The 15,921-nt window shown below is 38.2% G+C and overlaps 1 protein-coding gene across 3 annotated transcripts in view; it reads right to left on the bottom strand.

Moving 5' to 3' along the window:
* Positions 1-7,817: 7,817 nt before the first annotated feature.
* The window catches only part of Acvr1c (activin A receptor type 1C), a 76,844-nt gene continuing 68,740 nt past the window's right edge, over positions 7,818-15,921 (bottom strand). For 2 of the 3 annotated variants that reach the window (XM_087648204.1, XM_087648212.1), the window contains one exon: positions 7,818-15,336. In XM_087648204.1, coding sequence (XP_087504330.1) covers positions 15,211-15,336 — 126 coding nt within the window. In that variant the 3' untranslated portion in view covers positions 7,818-15,210. The remainder of the gene's footprint in view (positions 15,337-15,921) is intronic. The other variant, NM_139090.2, reaches the window with a different exon arrangement.

A 15,921-nucleotide genomic window follows, 5' to 3' on the forward strand; every position in this document is an offset into this window, starting at 1 on the left:
TAAGATCAACAATTAATGAATGGGACCTAGTGAAAGTGAGGAGTTTCTGTGTGGCAAACGATGCTGTCATTTGGACAAAGCAGCAGCCTACTGAATGGGAAAAAATGTTTACCAACTCCTCATCTGATACAGGGCTATATCAAAAACATATACAAAAAGAAAAACTCAAGAAATTTCATCCGACCTGAGACACTTGCTAAACCATATTAATTGCTGTTCTGTTCTCCCAGAAATTGGAAATGACATAGACATCCCTCAACAGAGGACTAGATAATGAAAATGTGATATATTTACACAATGGAATATTACTCAGCTGTTAAAAATGGCTTTATGAAATGTACAGGTAAATGTATGGAACTAGGAAAAATAATATTCAGTGAGGTAACCCAGATTGGTAAGAAAAGTATGATATATATTCACTTATATGTGACTATTAGCTGTTATATCAATGCTAACCAAACTACAATCCATAAAACCACAGAGTTTAAGTATAGAGTAAGGAACTAGATGTGGACAGATACATATCATTAGGAAAGACAAATAGAATAGAAAATTATGGTTGGATAACTGGAAAGAAAGGTGGAGGATCTGAAATGGGAGTATCAAGTTCGAAGGGATACGCGAAAAGGTTGTGGGAGAGACTAGGGAAGAGACAGCTAAAATTAAAGTGAATTTGAGGGTTGGTATGGAAACATAATATGGTAGAGACTTCCTAAAATATATACACATATGAAAGCAATCTAAATAGCCTAATAATAGGGGAAAGACATTCCCAATTGTTCATCTCTTGTCCTAAAACAAAGCTTCTATTCCTGGGATTAGGTTATATCTAATTGAGTTGTTATCCAAAGGGTCCCTAAGAAAATCCCCAAATAACTTAGACTGTCACCATATAGGTTTTTCTCCATAAACTATTGCTGAAAACATTACCTATATGTGAGAGGAGGGATTAGGCTAGGTTAACCAAAACTAAGGATGTATGAAAAACACTACAGAAAACTATTACTTTGTGAACTAATTTTAAAACGTAACCCAAGTACAGAATTTGAATGGATATCCCACATATATGTCTTCCTTTAGAATATATAAGTTATTAAACTAAAATTAGTACCAGATATGGGATTCCTCCCTATGAGTTATTAGTCAGAAAATACCAGAATCTCCCAATCACCAACTCACCCAAATCCCCAACACCCCCAAAACACACTACGGGCTATTACTGGTTTTGAGGAGAGGGTTTATTTCTGTACTTTTTTGTTCATGGGTTTCCCAAATCCTACAGCTGAAGATCCAATATATCTGATTGCAAGATATAGAGAAATCAAGGTAGACCTAACCTAAAGATGTCCTTCCTTCATGTTGGCTACAATTCATGGTGCTAGAAGGTGCTTATTTAGGCTTCTAAGGTGGCGGTGGGGAGGACAGTTCATGGTATTCCTCATCAGTGAACTTTTATGCTTTAACACTAACCAGTCGGGTACGCTATGCCCAGTAGTACAATAGTGGCAAGACTGGAGCTACCCAACTACTTTTGAATTGAATTTGGAGCCTGCTCCACAGGAGGAAATACATGCCTGGTACTGTAAACCTGGCCAAAAGTCTATGCCTCTGCGTGTGATAGACCCAAGGGAAAGCTCTTTTACTGTTGTTTTGCTAAACTGACACATTGTCAAACCACCTTTTAAATCTTTTTGCTTATATCCAAAGGTTAGTGCTGTCCTTGACCTTGGCCAGAAAAGTTGTTCTCTGTGGTGGTCAGCAATTCAAAGTAAGACTCCTAATTGGTTGAAGTGGTAAGAAAGTCATCAGACTTCTCAGCCATGAATGGATATCTACATCAACCCACACGTAAGGTGTAGAGAATATTGTGAAAGAAGAGGCAAAAGGACTGTAAGAACCAGAGGAAGGTGAGAGTTCTGGGAAACGCTGACATGCCTGGCATTGCAATCGCTGTATCTATGGCCACCTGCACAAAACTAAGCTGCCAAGATCAGTTTTCATTCAAACAAAAAAAAAGCAATAATTGAATGTAGTCAGTTATTGGGGGTGAGGTAAGAAACAGAGATGGAAATATAAAAACAAAAGTGGAAATCTGACTGGGCAATGTCTACTGAAGCTCAAGTACCAAGCACAGCACAAAACGAGCTCAAATTAGAATGGCCAAGTCGGAGGCATTGTGTTGCTCCTTTAAAAGACTTATTGGGAAAGTAGTGCCGATAATGCTTGGGTAACATATTTATGGACATGCAGTTATAAGAAACAGAGTCAAAATCGTACATCAAAGTGACTTTTAACAAAGTTGTCAATATTTAAAGATGGGAAGACACTCTTCTTGAAAGATGCTGGAGTGATCAGGCCTTCATACAGGGATGGCCTTCCTTGCACCATGCACAGAAACTAGAACACGATTCATGGAAGACTTCAACCCAAAATCTAAAACTCTGAAGCATCTAGAGCCCATAGAACAGAATTCTTTAATATTTTAGAGTAGAAAGAGATCAGTTAGAACATAAAGTTTCACCACACATCACACACACAACTCACAAACAGCTCTTGGTTAATCTTATGAATTCAAATGTCTGCTTTTCAAAAAACACTGAAAGTTAAAATTAAATTATCAACTAAAACATATTTGAATTATAGAACACTCAATTTTGCATGATATTTCCAATTTTGTCTTACATAGAATTCTATTTACACTACATTTATTTCTGCAGATTGGTCATATCTTGGAACCTTGTTAAATTATTTTTACTGGTTCTAGTAGAGTTTTTTTTTAAGCAGATTTCTCAAGTTTTTAGATATACATAATCACTTCATCAACCACTTATTTCTTCATTTCCAATCTGTGTTACTTTATTTTATTCTCTCATTTTATTTAATGGTTATTTCTCTAGTGAGATGCTGAATAGAAATTGCAAGAATAAACATTATTTGCTTATCGCTGATCCAGGGGAAAGACATTCAGTTTTCAATAGTTAAATATGACAGCTGTGACTGGTCCATAGTTTGGCTGGCTTTACTGTTCTGTTTTGCTTTTTTGTTTTATTGTTTGGGTTTTTGTTTGCTTGTTTTGGTTTTGGTTTGGTTTTTCTTTAAGACAGGGTTTCTCTTTGTACCACTAGCTGTTCTGAAACTCACTCTGTAGACAAGGCTGACCTTGAAATAACAGATCTAACTACCTCTGCCTCCCAAATGCTATAATCAAAGACATGCTTATCTCTAATAAATCAATACAAGGATCCAAGCACACATAGAAACTTTATCATCACTTTCACTTTGCTTGAAAAATGCCTACAGTGTGAGTCCATCTTTTGACTACACTAGCTTTGTATCTCCCAAATATACATGCCACCAGCATCCGACACCTTCCTCTGACTCTTTTATAAAGCTGCTGAGAAAAGTAGCTACTTTAACAGTGGATAGTGGTAGGATGTCTAACTGAACTTGGAGTGAACTTTCTAAGGAAAATATATGATAATCAACTAGGTTATACAAAGAAGTCCCAGAAACATGATAAGAAAAAAAATACCAAAATCATAGATGGTAAACATGGATTGTTTATGTTACTTCCATTATTTGAGGTTAACAGATGGATTAGAGAAAGAAATGAGCCTGAACTTGAGCCTGGGCAGGACAAATGAAGGGAAGTGAGTTATTACAAAATATTAATATTAGGACTGGAGAAATTGTTCAGTAGTTAAGGGCAATTGGCTGCTCTTCCATAGGTCGGTCTCTCTCTCTCTCTTTCTCTCTCTCTCTCTCTCTCTCTCTTTCTCCAACACTAAAAAACAAAAATCAAAAAAGAACAATCATTAAAATTCTCCTGTCTTAAAGTAAATGGAAAGATTTTAAACAGGATTTTAAAAGAGCAGGTAAAATAATACTTATAACCAAAAATCACCATGTGCATGCATGCATGGTTTGGTGCATGCATACCAAATACCAAAATGGGTCACTCCTGACACCAGTGTAGTAGCAATCCATAGAGTGGAGGCACAATGTCACAGGGAGGGATAGACAGACAGAAAAGATAGGAACAGCACAACACAGTTATTGAGAAGAAGAGGAGGGACCAGAGGCAGCGCTGTTGTTGAAGAAACTGAGTTTCTAATTGGAAAGAAACTGATCCTATCCTGAATATGATGTACGATTTGCCTCAGGGCAGCAGGCTTCTCCGTGGGAGGTTATGGTACCACCCATATATTCTGATAAAGGAGAAGCTGAACTATGGAAACTAACATTTCATGAACTAGCTCATGGATTTCCTGACAGTAAAGATCTAGTCTGGGGCACAAGGTTGAAACCAGTTTTTGCAAAGCCTTGCTTTTTCTGTACAGTGAACCGAGCTGTATTTCCCCGTTCTGGTTCACTATCTTATATGATTATGTCACTCTGTGTTTCTCCATTAAAAAAAAAGGCAAAATCAGCAGTTCTTTTTCCTTAAACCGCTTCAATAACCAGCACTTGCTATATTAGAAAGTTTACCTGAAAGACTATAAAAAATAGTCTAATACTCCCTAGTAGATAACTTCATTGAAGTCGATTCTCTTTTCAGGGATGTAGCAAGGTCAAAGGAAATGACCAGGGAAGGACAGGTTGTGAGAACCAAGTGAAGGGAAAGACAGTTGACATTCAAAGGGTAACAGTGCATTGTGCTGGGAACGTTTTTGTGTAAATGTTAAATGGGTCCCCGCATTTAACCACCTGCTTCTTGTTTAGAAGGGTTCAAATGAACAATTTCAAGCACAATTGAGTTACACTCAAAAGAAAATCAAGTGTAATTTCCTAAGTTGCTGAAGCAAGGGTTCTTCTATGGAATAGCCATTAGTAGCTCTAAATCCAATTTGACTATATTTGAAATTTAATGCACACTGTTCAGTGGCACCTGGAAATTTCTTCATGCAGAGAGAAAATTACAAGGTAGACTTTTTTCAATGGGTGTGTGTGTGTGTGTGTGTGTGTGTGTGTGTGTGTGTGCATGCTTTTCAAAACTTACCTGGGTCATATTTATTATGCTAAATGATTTAAGATGAAATATTTCATTTCTTTTTCTCTCTCTTGTGATACTACATTGTCTTGCTTCAAAGATACAGCAGGTCATCTTGAAATTGTGTGCCAATGTAACAACATCTCTAAATATTTACCAAGGAGAGGTATGATACTGAGGAGCCCACATATTACTTTGAGAAGATCCTCATGGCACTGTTTTCATGTGCATTTACAAATGCAAACTCAGTGATCAGTGCTCCTTTAAACCCTTCAGAAGCTCCCTTAACAACAGCAACCAACACAAAGATCTGATTCTTACACACACCTGCTTCCCTGCATAAGTGACATATGACACCCCTGCACCTGTTTTGGGGGAATTTTCTCTCCGTAAGGCTTTTTATTTATGTTGTTGTTTTGTTTTGTTTTTGTTTGTTTGTTTTCTCTTTTCATATTGGATTCACTTAAATGTTTCCTTCCTGGAAGCTTCACCTTGTCAAGTTCCCTGGCCTTTCATGTGAATTGATACCCAGGTCCTAAGTCTTCTCAGACATTCAATATTTGTCCCCATACCAAGCACGATTATGATTTTGTGTAGAGTAGCTCCGTTTGTACCCTCCAAAGACAGGAAGCATCTTATGTTCCTGACTTTTCCACTTCTCAAATCTGCAGCCTTGTTATTTTGACATTTAAATATTTATTACCATGATTTTAGGAGTTACTTAATCGACTCTGAAAACTCTTGGAAACCATCCTCCTTAAATAAATGTTTGCTTTGTATATCTTGTGGGTGTTATATCATTTTCTGATTACATAATACACAAAAACAATATATATTTTCCTGGGCCGGTTTTCCAAATCATAGGTACATAATTCATCAGTCAGAATTGAAATATTTTGACAATGACTCTTATATTGCTGTGTATTTAGCAACAGTATCTGACAAAGACTTATTGACTAAGAGATGAAAGAAAAACAATATTAAAATATTTTAACCACAGAAGTGATTATAATTATAATGTTGTTAGACAGTAATAACAGCCAACTATGGGGGTGGGTGACACCTCTCAGAAAACTTGTGATTAAAAAGAAAGCTACAGGGGTTGGGAATTTAGCTCAGTGGTAGAGCGCTTGCCTAGCAAGCACAAGGCCCTGGGTTTGGTCCCCGGCTCCAAAAAAAAAAAAAAAAAGCTACCCATTTCAAGCTTTAGTAAGCAAGATCTCCTGACCACAGCTGTCCTGCCTTCATCTATTCTCATCTCCTGGTCCTTTCTCTCAGGAATGTGTTGCAGAAGAACCACCTACTGGTCCAGGTCAGTGAAAGGGTAAATCTAACAAGAAACTCTCCAGCTTTAACAATAGAGTTCATTGAGCTAATAGACTTTGGGACTGGTTGATTTTCATGCGTGATTTTTTTCTTTTCTTTCTTCTTTTTAATTTGCAAGTTCTTTTAAATATATAAATAGACAAAAATAAAAGTTTTTATAAATAATAATTGCTTATGAATCTGCTTAGTACTTAGTTAATGCTAGATCATCGGGGTGCTTATTTTTTTAAAAAAAAAAGATGTTCCTTAAAAATAAAACTATAAAGTAGCAAAAGAATTTCAGGACTTTTATCAAGAACAAAGCTAGCGGGTTGGGGATTTAGCTCAGTGGTAGAGCACTTGCCTAGCAACGCAAGGCCCTGGGTTCGGTACCCAGCTCCAAAAAATAAAAAAAGAACAAAGCTAGCATAGTATTCTGCCTGTTTTGCCAAGTTCTCGAAGCATCAGAATTGTGATACTGTTCCCAGATAACCATCATTAGTTTAGATCAAAAGTTCTCCAGGTTTAGACAGGTGGGGGTAATAAAGTTCAGACTGTTTTCTCCTTGGGGAAAGTAATGTCCGATTCTTAAGGTTTTAAACCTGTTTTGTAAGTCAATACTCAGGGAGGTAGACCCTGTGAGCCTATAGCCAATAAGTCTAGGTTGGGAAACAATGCTGAGCAGTACTAAGTAGATAAGGCACACTAGGAAGCTGTAACTCCTGTGGATAAAGAGGGAAGACAGGATGGGGTACCCTCCCTGTCATCCACAGTGCATTCACCTCTAGGGAAAGAACATTGTGGACAAAAGCCTGGGACAGGCTTAAGCTTAGAAAGTTCAGGAAGCAGCAAGAAGGCAGAGTCTCGAGATGAAGAGGGGATTCCAGAAGTGAAGACACTGCCTTTTCTCTGTCCTGGCAAGGGCCATCAAGGACTTGAGCATTTGTGATTTCAAAATGAGATATAAGCAGGTCAAAATGGTAGTTCCTCAATAAATTATTTAAAATTCTGTATGGAGTGGGGGAGACGGGAGATGACTCGGTGCATAGGTGCAATAGCTCTTCTTCCAAAGGACCCAAGTTCAATTCCCATGACCTACATGGTGACCCGCAACCATCTGTAACTCCAGTTCCAGAGGAGGCCATGCTGCTTTCTGGTCTCTTGAACACTGCGAACACTGCATCCATTTTGTGCACATATACACAGGTAGGCAAAGCACATGGATAAAAATTAAAAATGGAAAAAATTAATGCAAAATATTGAAAAGATAAGAACAAATTGTCCAATGTGTCATTCAGGGGGAAAAAAAACAGCTTTAAGTAAGTATGTCTCCTGACTTTGAAATTCTAAAATTCTGTATAACTTGGTGGGAAAGAAGGAAAGAGAAGAGGGAGGGAGGGAGGAAAGGGGGGAGATTCCAGCACTACCAGAACCAGTTCTCAATCCCCAGTACCCTGCCTGCACTCTGCATACAAATATAAACACAGTTGTGAGAGAGAATGTGAGCACATGGACACCAACATATGACACATTTTTCTTTTATTTAAAATAGAGCTCTTTATGCTTTACAGAAACAAGTGCATCGAGTGCTTAATTCATTGTCTTTGCCACTTTCCAAAACAATATGCTTTCTGAAAATGCATACATAAAAATATAACATTTAGGCAGAGAAGTATGTACACCTGGAGGCGGTGGGAAGTTATGCAATTTGTATTAAAAAGCTTCAAAATAAATACTTTTTATGACTTGCTGTTGGCAAAGTTAAACCTTTTGGTATGAAGGCTATCGCTGAGTTCTTAACTAAATTTCTAAAATATGACTATCTCTTAACAATATAAGTATATATTACTATAAAATGCATATGTTCACAAATCCAAAATTCAGGAAACATCTGAATGGCATACATGACTCTGTGGAGCTCTGTTCAACCTTCAACAATGAAAACACAGCCACACACTACAACTCCCATCTGCGCATTTTAGATACAATTTATCGCCCAGTTCTTATTTTAAAACCCAATTTATTTTTTCACAGGCCTTATGTACATTCATTTGGGCCTGTGGAAGCCGACATCTTTTTACAGACTTAAGAATACCAGCGAGCTTACACAAAAAGGTCTTTACAACAGTGATTCTGTTCACAGTAGTTCAAGAGTTCAAAGCATGTTTTCGCAATGTCAAAATGCAATGGTTTTGACATGTGTAATATGTTCTTAGGTATAAGAAGAGAGTCACTACCCAAAGAAAAGTATAATTAGTATTAGTGTTTTAAAAATTAATCCAAAATCCTTTAAAAAAGATCTGAATCTGATCTCTTTTTTAGGCCATTTTAAAAACTGAAACACCAGACAAGTGTGAATAATCCTATCCAGTTCAGGGTCAGGAGAGTACAGGGGCTTGACATAAGCCATTCTAGAAATGAACTAGAGTCTAATATTTTACTCAGATACTCTCATTACATCAATAGGACAGAAAACTGCTAGACCTTTTAAATTGCCTAGTTACTACTGTTTGCCAATGAAACCCCAAACATATTAATAAATGTCTTTCCATAGTTGACTTTCTTAGAGCCTCATGTACAAGCCTTCCTCCATGGATAAAGCAAACGAGTAGGTTCATCCACGGAATGAAAACTTAGTGGATGTCTAGACATTGAGGTTATTGTGCCTTGCTGCCAATGACTTGGGTCGAGGAAAAGACACACCCATCACCAGGATAAACGGTGCAACTCATTCACTCTTGGGAATACAGAGATTAAAATGTCAGAGTATTCTTCTAAATTCTGTGTTCAGTTTGCATATGTCAAGAACCATTTCTAAACATAGCCTCTATTTCATAATAATGGATAAGCCTGAGCATTTTGTGTTGATATAGAAACATATAATGTCCTTTTCTGTAAGTTCTAGAATTGTGTCTAGAGCGAAGAGCTAGTTCCAGTGCTCGCCTCAGTCCTCAGCTGCCCCAAGCTGTTGAGTTCCCTGTGGAGAATCCCTGTGTGGGATGTTTGCTGGAAAGGTGAATTTCTTACCTCACCCGGACTGTGTGAACAGTCAGATTCCTAAAACCCAGGGAAGAATTGCATATTCCAATGAAAAGTGTTGGGTCCAGGAAGAAAACTTCTTGTAGTATAACATAAAAAACAAGGAGAAAATACATTTCTGGCAGTATTAAAATGAGTATAAGCTGGAACTCATAATCTCCCAAATGTTGTGTTCATCTATGACTAACTGGAGAAGAATCCTGGCAGTTATCAATAACAAATTTCAGAGTGGAGATTGTTACCTAATTTCAGCATCATCTACATTCCAAACAGCATGGCACACGGCTTAGTCTAAAAACATGGCAGAAGCAGAACTAGAGAGATGGCTTAGCAGTTACGAGCACTGGCTGATGCTTTTCCAGAGGACCAAGGTTTGGTTTCCAGCATCCAAATGGCAGCTCCCGACTACCTTTAATTCTAGTTCCAGGGAATCAAACTCTTTCTTCTGGCGTATCCAAGCACCAGATAGGCATATGGTACACAGACCTACATTCAATCAAAACTTCCATAACACATTAAAAAAATACAAAAATAAAAATAATTCAAGGGATGGCAGACATAAGACAATGGCTCAATTATCACAGATGTAACATGAGCACTCACATTGTGGGATACGTATTTCACAGTCTTTGTTCAAGTCACTGTTGAAGCAGAATTCAGCATTAAAGCAGAAGCAGACATTCTTTACGCACTAGCCAAAAGCTACAATATAACCAGGCAGTCTAACTCATGTTGAAGAGAAAGTCACGTCTGCCATTAACAGGGCCCTCTTCCTAGTGTCAAGAGAACAATCACTGATGAACTGATGAGGCGAGACCTCTTATACACAGTGGGGAAATTAAAACCTTGTTAAGAGGTTCCATGTGTAACAGTCTGGACAAGGCTCAAATACATGAAAGGACAGAGCTATGTGGAGTGCTGTGGGCAGGGTTCAGGAAATCTGCCACTGGGAGAAAAGGATGCCCAAGACAAAACAGATGAGAGAAAGAGAAGATAAACGACACTAAACATAGTCTCCAGTTTGTGTACCAAATCGCCTTTCACCACTCCAACACGAAAAGGGAAAAAACAATACATGCAGGAAGGGAGCAAGGAAAGTCTGGAAGCTTCTCTAACCATTATTCACACTAAGAATACTTTATTTTTCCTTCCTTCCTTCCCTCCTTCCTTCCCTCTTTCCTACCTTCCTCTTTCCAGTACTGAGGATTGAACCTGGATCTTTTCACATGCTAGGCAAGCCCCCTCTGCCCCTGCTCTACGTTCCCAGCAAGCACCAGAAGCCTCCACGCACTAGATTTCTTCAATTGCCTTTCCAAATTTATCAGCGATCCGTGGCTTTTCTATCTAGTTGATGACTATTTTTAGACCCTTGTTTGTCTAGTTTCATCTTTTCCCAGTGATCTTGGCCTGAGCCAATTATTTTAAGAGAAATGCACCAACAAGTAGGGTCTGACCATCGGCACTGAGTTGCGTGTGATATTAATGTGCAACAAGGCAGCGTTGGATCCATGCTGATTGACCTTTCCATAGGTAAAAGTGGGCGAGGCTGCGGAAGTAGGTGTTACCATTGTGTTTCTCCAACCCTTAGCAACCATCTGGCGTCTGTCCTTCAGTTTCTTCATCTACAAACTATTAGAGCCAAGGTATGAGGCCCGGAGTCCCTTTAACTTTTTAAACAAAATTTTTGTGCTGCAGCATATATGAAAGAATTTATAATGCTAAGGGATTTCTTTTCCGTCATAAGTGTACAAAGATGATGTTAAATAATAGGTATGTTTAAAATAATTAAAAAGTAACTATAACTTTGGAAGAGGGTGAAAGAACATTAAGTTTAATCGTAGGTGGAAGATAATGAAACAAAGCTAAGGGGGCAGGGAAGCCAAGCACCAGGAAGTCTGTATTAGCATCCTGGGAAAAATGTGAACACTACAGAAATTATGCTTAATATTAGATTTTTAATGAATGTTTTGAATTCTAGATTTTCTTTTTCCTTCCTTTCTTTCTTCCTTTCTTTCTTTCTTTCTTTCTTTCTTTCTTTCTTTCTTTCTTTCTTTCTTTCTTCCTGTCTGTCCCTCTGTCTGTTTTTGGTTTAGTTTTAAAGAATCCTGAAAAAAAATTAAAAGCCCTTAAAACAATGAATGTCTTCCATAAGATAGTGAATAAAATTATAGTATCAGGATTTGGGATTAGAACACAGTATTGTTATCCGTGGAGATAATACATTCACAAATGAGAGAGAGAGAGAGAGAGAGAGAGAGAGAGAGAGAGAGAGAGAGAGAGAATAGCTTCAAAAACTTCAATGACATCATTACAGGACACTAAGCATAAAGATTTCTGAGCGCTTGATAATATTGGTCTTTTTCAAATTATATACAGGAAATGAATATTGAAGAATTCAGCTACCAACTTGGATACATTTGTTATTGTTCCCTAACTCCCTAAATTTTGATAGGAATCAAATTTTCCACATTTTAAATGAATTAATTTAGCCATGTGAATTTTCATATTTACTTTCAAGAATCAGTCAAAAACCATTGCCTGCCAAATAATTTCAAGTTGTTCTCTTGATCCTTGTATGGTGGCAGATGCCTGCTCCTTGCCTTCAGGCAATGCGCTAAGTTCTTCCGTGGGACTTTTGCTTCCACTCCAAGATTGCCCCGAGTTTGCTCTGTCTCAGGAAGTCCCACGGATGGCAAAATTCCAGGACGGTAGATTTTCCTTTTGTTTAACCATTCTGCAATTGTAGAAGCACTCAAAGCAATAAGTTATTGTGGAACATCTGAGCTAATGAATGTATTGTAGATTTTTTTTTCATTTTAAAATAAAAGCTGATTTGAAACTCTTCAGACGTTGCGATCAGGTTACTATTTTCATACAATTATGGAAATTTAAAATGCAAAGTTAATTGAAAAGTCTAAAGATGAAAAGCAAGTGCTGCGCTTAAAATAGAGCATGACAGTCATGTTTCACTTAACTCTCGTGGCAGAACATAAATTAAGAATTCTAGATATGACATGCCAAATATTTTAGACGCAGAAGGATGCATACAACAGAGTCAGTGCTGATTACAAACTTAAACGCATGACTTATAAGGCAACAAATTCATGCTCAAATGTAGACAACAGGTAATGCGTTCCATATTTCAAAAAGTGATGCTGTGTGTAAACCCCACCATTTCTGCATACAGTACTAAAAATTCATAATAGCATTCCTAAGCTCTATGTTAAACCCAGAGCCAAAATATCCACAAGGAGCAAAGCAATGACGTCCGCTTGCACCTAACAAGATATTTTTGCTCATAACGAAATTTAAAAGAAACGAGTGCTACATGAAATCCCATCAAAAACACGTAATATAAAATTGAACTGCATAGATATGTACAGTAAATCTGCCTTATGCTCTAAAACTTACTCTATGTTTTATAAGTGAGCAGTCTCTATGTAGAACTATGTTGAGAGTTAAGCAAAACTACAACCTCTATTGTTCCCCGTCTTCTCTTTAAGATTATTCATTTGGGAATTACAGTTCAGTGACAGAAAAACGAGCAAAACATCTCAAAAAATGTACCAATGTGCAGATTTCTCCACTGGGAAATCTGAACCAAGAATATATAAGTTAATGTGTGTATACTCTGAAATAAATTATAAAACATAATGACCCAAAATAAAGATGTTACAGCATCCTCTCTTTAAAAAGTCTAGTAAATGTGTTCCCCTAACAGTGGTGAGTGGAACAGGATAGAGTAGGTTTTTTTTCATTGGCTATTTCAGCGCAGCCATGGAAGTAAATAATTTCATTCCCATCATGTAGAAACTGAAGTAAGATATTAACCGCAATCCACATCACCCCTCGCACGGCTTTTCTTGGCATCCGTTCACGTAGGCGCACCTTTTGATACTGATGATATAATTAGACGGTAATATCCAAATAAAGATCCCTTCTAAATTTGTTGCAGATTGGAAGTGATTTCCAGACCTATTCTAGAATCCATTGTCACACAGAACTCACAGGCATCCCACTGCATATTTTACCTGTCAATTTACTCTCTTGCCTCATACTCACATGCCTTTTCCCACTCCCGAATTAGACTTTAAAATCCCTGAGGGCAGGACCTATCTATCTTGTTATTCCCTCTTGTACCCAATATTGTGGCAAGCAAGTTACGGGGTGCCCTGTGCTTAAGAAAATGGATGAAGGCATGACTGGGAATGGAAAAATATGCAAACCCCAGAGCTGTCAGGGCGTTTGCTTCTCTTATCTCCACTTAGTCAAATGAGACGGATCCAGTAGCACATCTCCACAGTGAAGTAGACACCAAGTTGCCCTCTTAACGGAAAACATAGCTATATCCGTCAGAACGTTATTTCCCATGTTGGACTTTAGAGAATACCCAAATGCTGGATAGTAAAACTTCACCCTACTTATAATAGAAAGGCTGCACTGAGTAATCAAATATATGGCCTTAAAAATATCCATGGAATGTGTCTTTACTGCCAGAACCATCAAAGAATAGAAGATGTTAATATGTCCCTCTTCAAGAACTTGTCAGAGATCACTTCCGTTCTAAGGACATCTAGGCAGAAGAAAGTTCTAAGAAGTGGGGTTAGGGAAGCAGTGTTTCAGAACACTCAAAGACATTGAATCAAATCATCTTCGCTAAAGCATATAGTACATTTGAAGGAAACATCTGGTGTCCTGTTAAATATTCTATATCTCAAAAAAGGAGAAGAGAGGTAGACCTTCTAAATCTCTCAATGCATGGTCCAAAGGCCAGGAATGTCTTGTAACAACCAGTGTGACCCTCTGTTACCAGTAAGTGGTTAAACTCCTTTGAAAGAATTCTCTTAGTTTTTCTCAAACTCTTCCCTTGTTTACCTTTCTGTACTTTTCTTTCCAAATATGTACCTCAAAAGCAGTGGCTTCTTAAGACATATATCTTTAGAAAATATATGCTTAGGATTAGTCAATATTTGGCAATGTTCAGAAAACTTTTTTTCATTATTGAATGACATGATGATGACATTTCTATGAGGAAATTCTAATAGATTGATTCTGAAATTCTAGAAAATCTATTATGGTCTTACAAAATATTCAATGTACTCACTCTCTATATGGCTAAATTTAAAATATTACAGCTGAAGATGCTCCCACGGGGGAAGAAAAGCACGATGGGAATTCAAGGGACCACAGAGGCCAGCAAACTTCACATTGCTAGTTGTCACAGGCTCTGTGAGCAGCCCTGTGGCTCTGTGCCAGTTCACAGTGTTGGAGAGATCCAGACCTCTGTTACATATCAGGAGTAACAGCGCAGGTGGCTTTCAAACTACTTAGGGAGAGCTGTTGTAGTGGTGAAGAGTGGTGAACAGTCAGAGAACAAAAGTCCCCAGAACATGTTCTCACTTCGATACTCCACCTTTCCAGTCTTTAGACATTAAAATTCTGAGCAAATTTTGCTTTTCAGGGATCCAGCTAATTTTTACAGTTCCATTTCGCTATAACATCCCCCAGTTCACATTTTAACTACGTCTTCATCTTATTTGTGTGTACTCTTGGTTCAAGTACAACAAAAATTTGGTTGTTTTTTTTTTTTACTATTGTATGTATCTTATAACATCTTCCTCCTTAAATAAAAAGAAAAATGAATAGTGTCACCTTTAAAAATAAAAGTACGGACAACATGGAAACTGGGAAAGTCAAGACCTGCCCATGCTTAGAGTTATCTTTTCATGCTGCCTTTGGGACACTTCAACACTGTAGTGAATCATCTTTGAGGTAGAACTAAAACAAAACACAGCAGAAAAGAAACGAAAACATTTACACAAAGCAGGAGACATGAAAGAGAGTGGTGAGGGCTTTCCCGTCGCCTGTATGCGGCCTTAGGCCTTACAGTCTTCCTTGACACACAGCTGAGAAATGGTCTTCTTCACGCGCAGGGCGGTCAGGCGAGCTGCCCCGTTGGCATACCAGCACTCACGCATTATTCTTCCCATGACCCGGAGCGCCTTCAGGAGAGAAAGACAGCAAAGGTTTAAAGTGCACACAACAGAGGATAAAAGAAGGAAAGTCACAGTTCAGGGAACGGTCGAGGAAACTGGGCCAAACTTCTGTTAAAAAAAAATCGTTTTTAAAGACACAAGCGTTAACCTGGCAAACACTAGCTGAAATGAAACCGTTGATTTCTCGGATGCGATGACGGCTATTTTTGACCTGCAAGCTCACAGCCCCAGTACTGGGGAGGTGGAGTCAAACACAGCAGACATTCCAGGCCAGGCCAGTTCCATGAAATCCTGTCTCAAATAGAACAGCTAAAACGTGTCCTGAGCCACGGAGGGCTGTGGAAACAAGTGCGAATTCCAAGTTACCTTTAACCAGATGTGCACGAGCATGAAAAGAAAGTCACCAGACTGACAACTAAGATCTACACTTTCACCGTTCATAATCGCCATGTTGCAAGCGATGATCCGGGATAAATAGAAAGACTCAGTATGAATGAACTTTCAAAGAAAAGAAGGCACACTTAGAGGAGAAGTCAACTTAAAAGCAAGAAACTTGGGGCTCCAGTGGCATGTGCCTGCCTTCTGATGTGG

Source organism: Rattus norvegicus, chromosome 3 (assembly GCF_021556685.1).
Source record: "Rattus norvegicus strain SHRSP/BbbUtx chromosome 3, alternate assembly SHRSP_T2T, whole genome shotgun sequence".
Taxonomy (NCBI): Eukaryota; Metazoa; Chordata; class Mammalia; order Rodentia; family Muridae; genus Rattus; species Rattus norvegicus.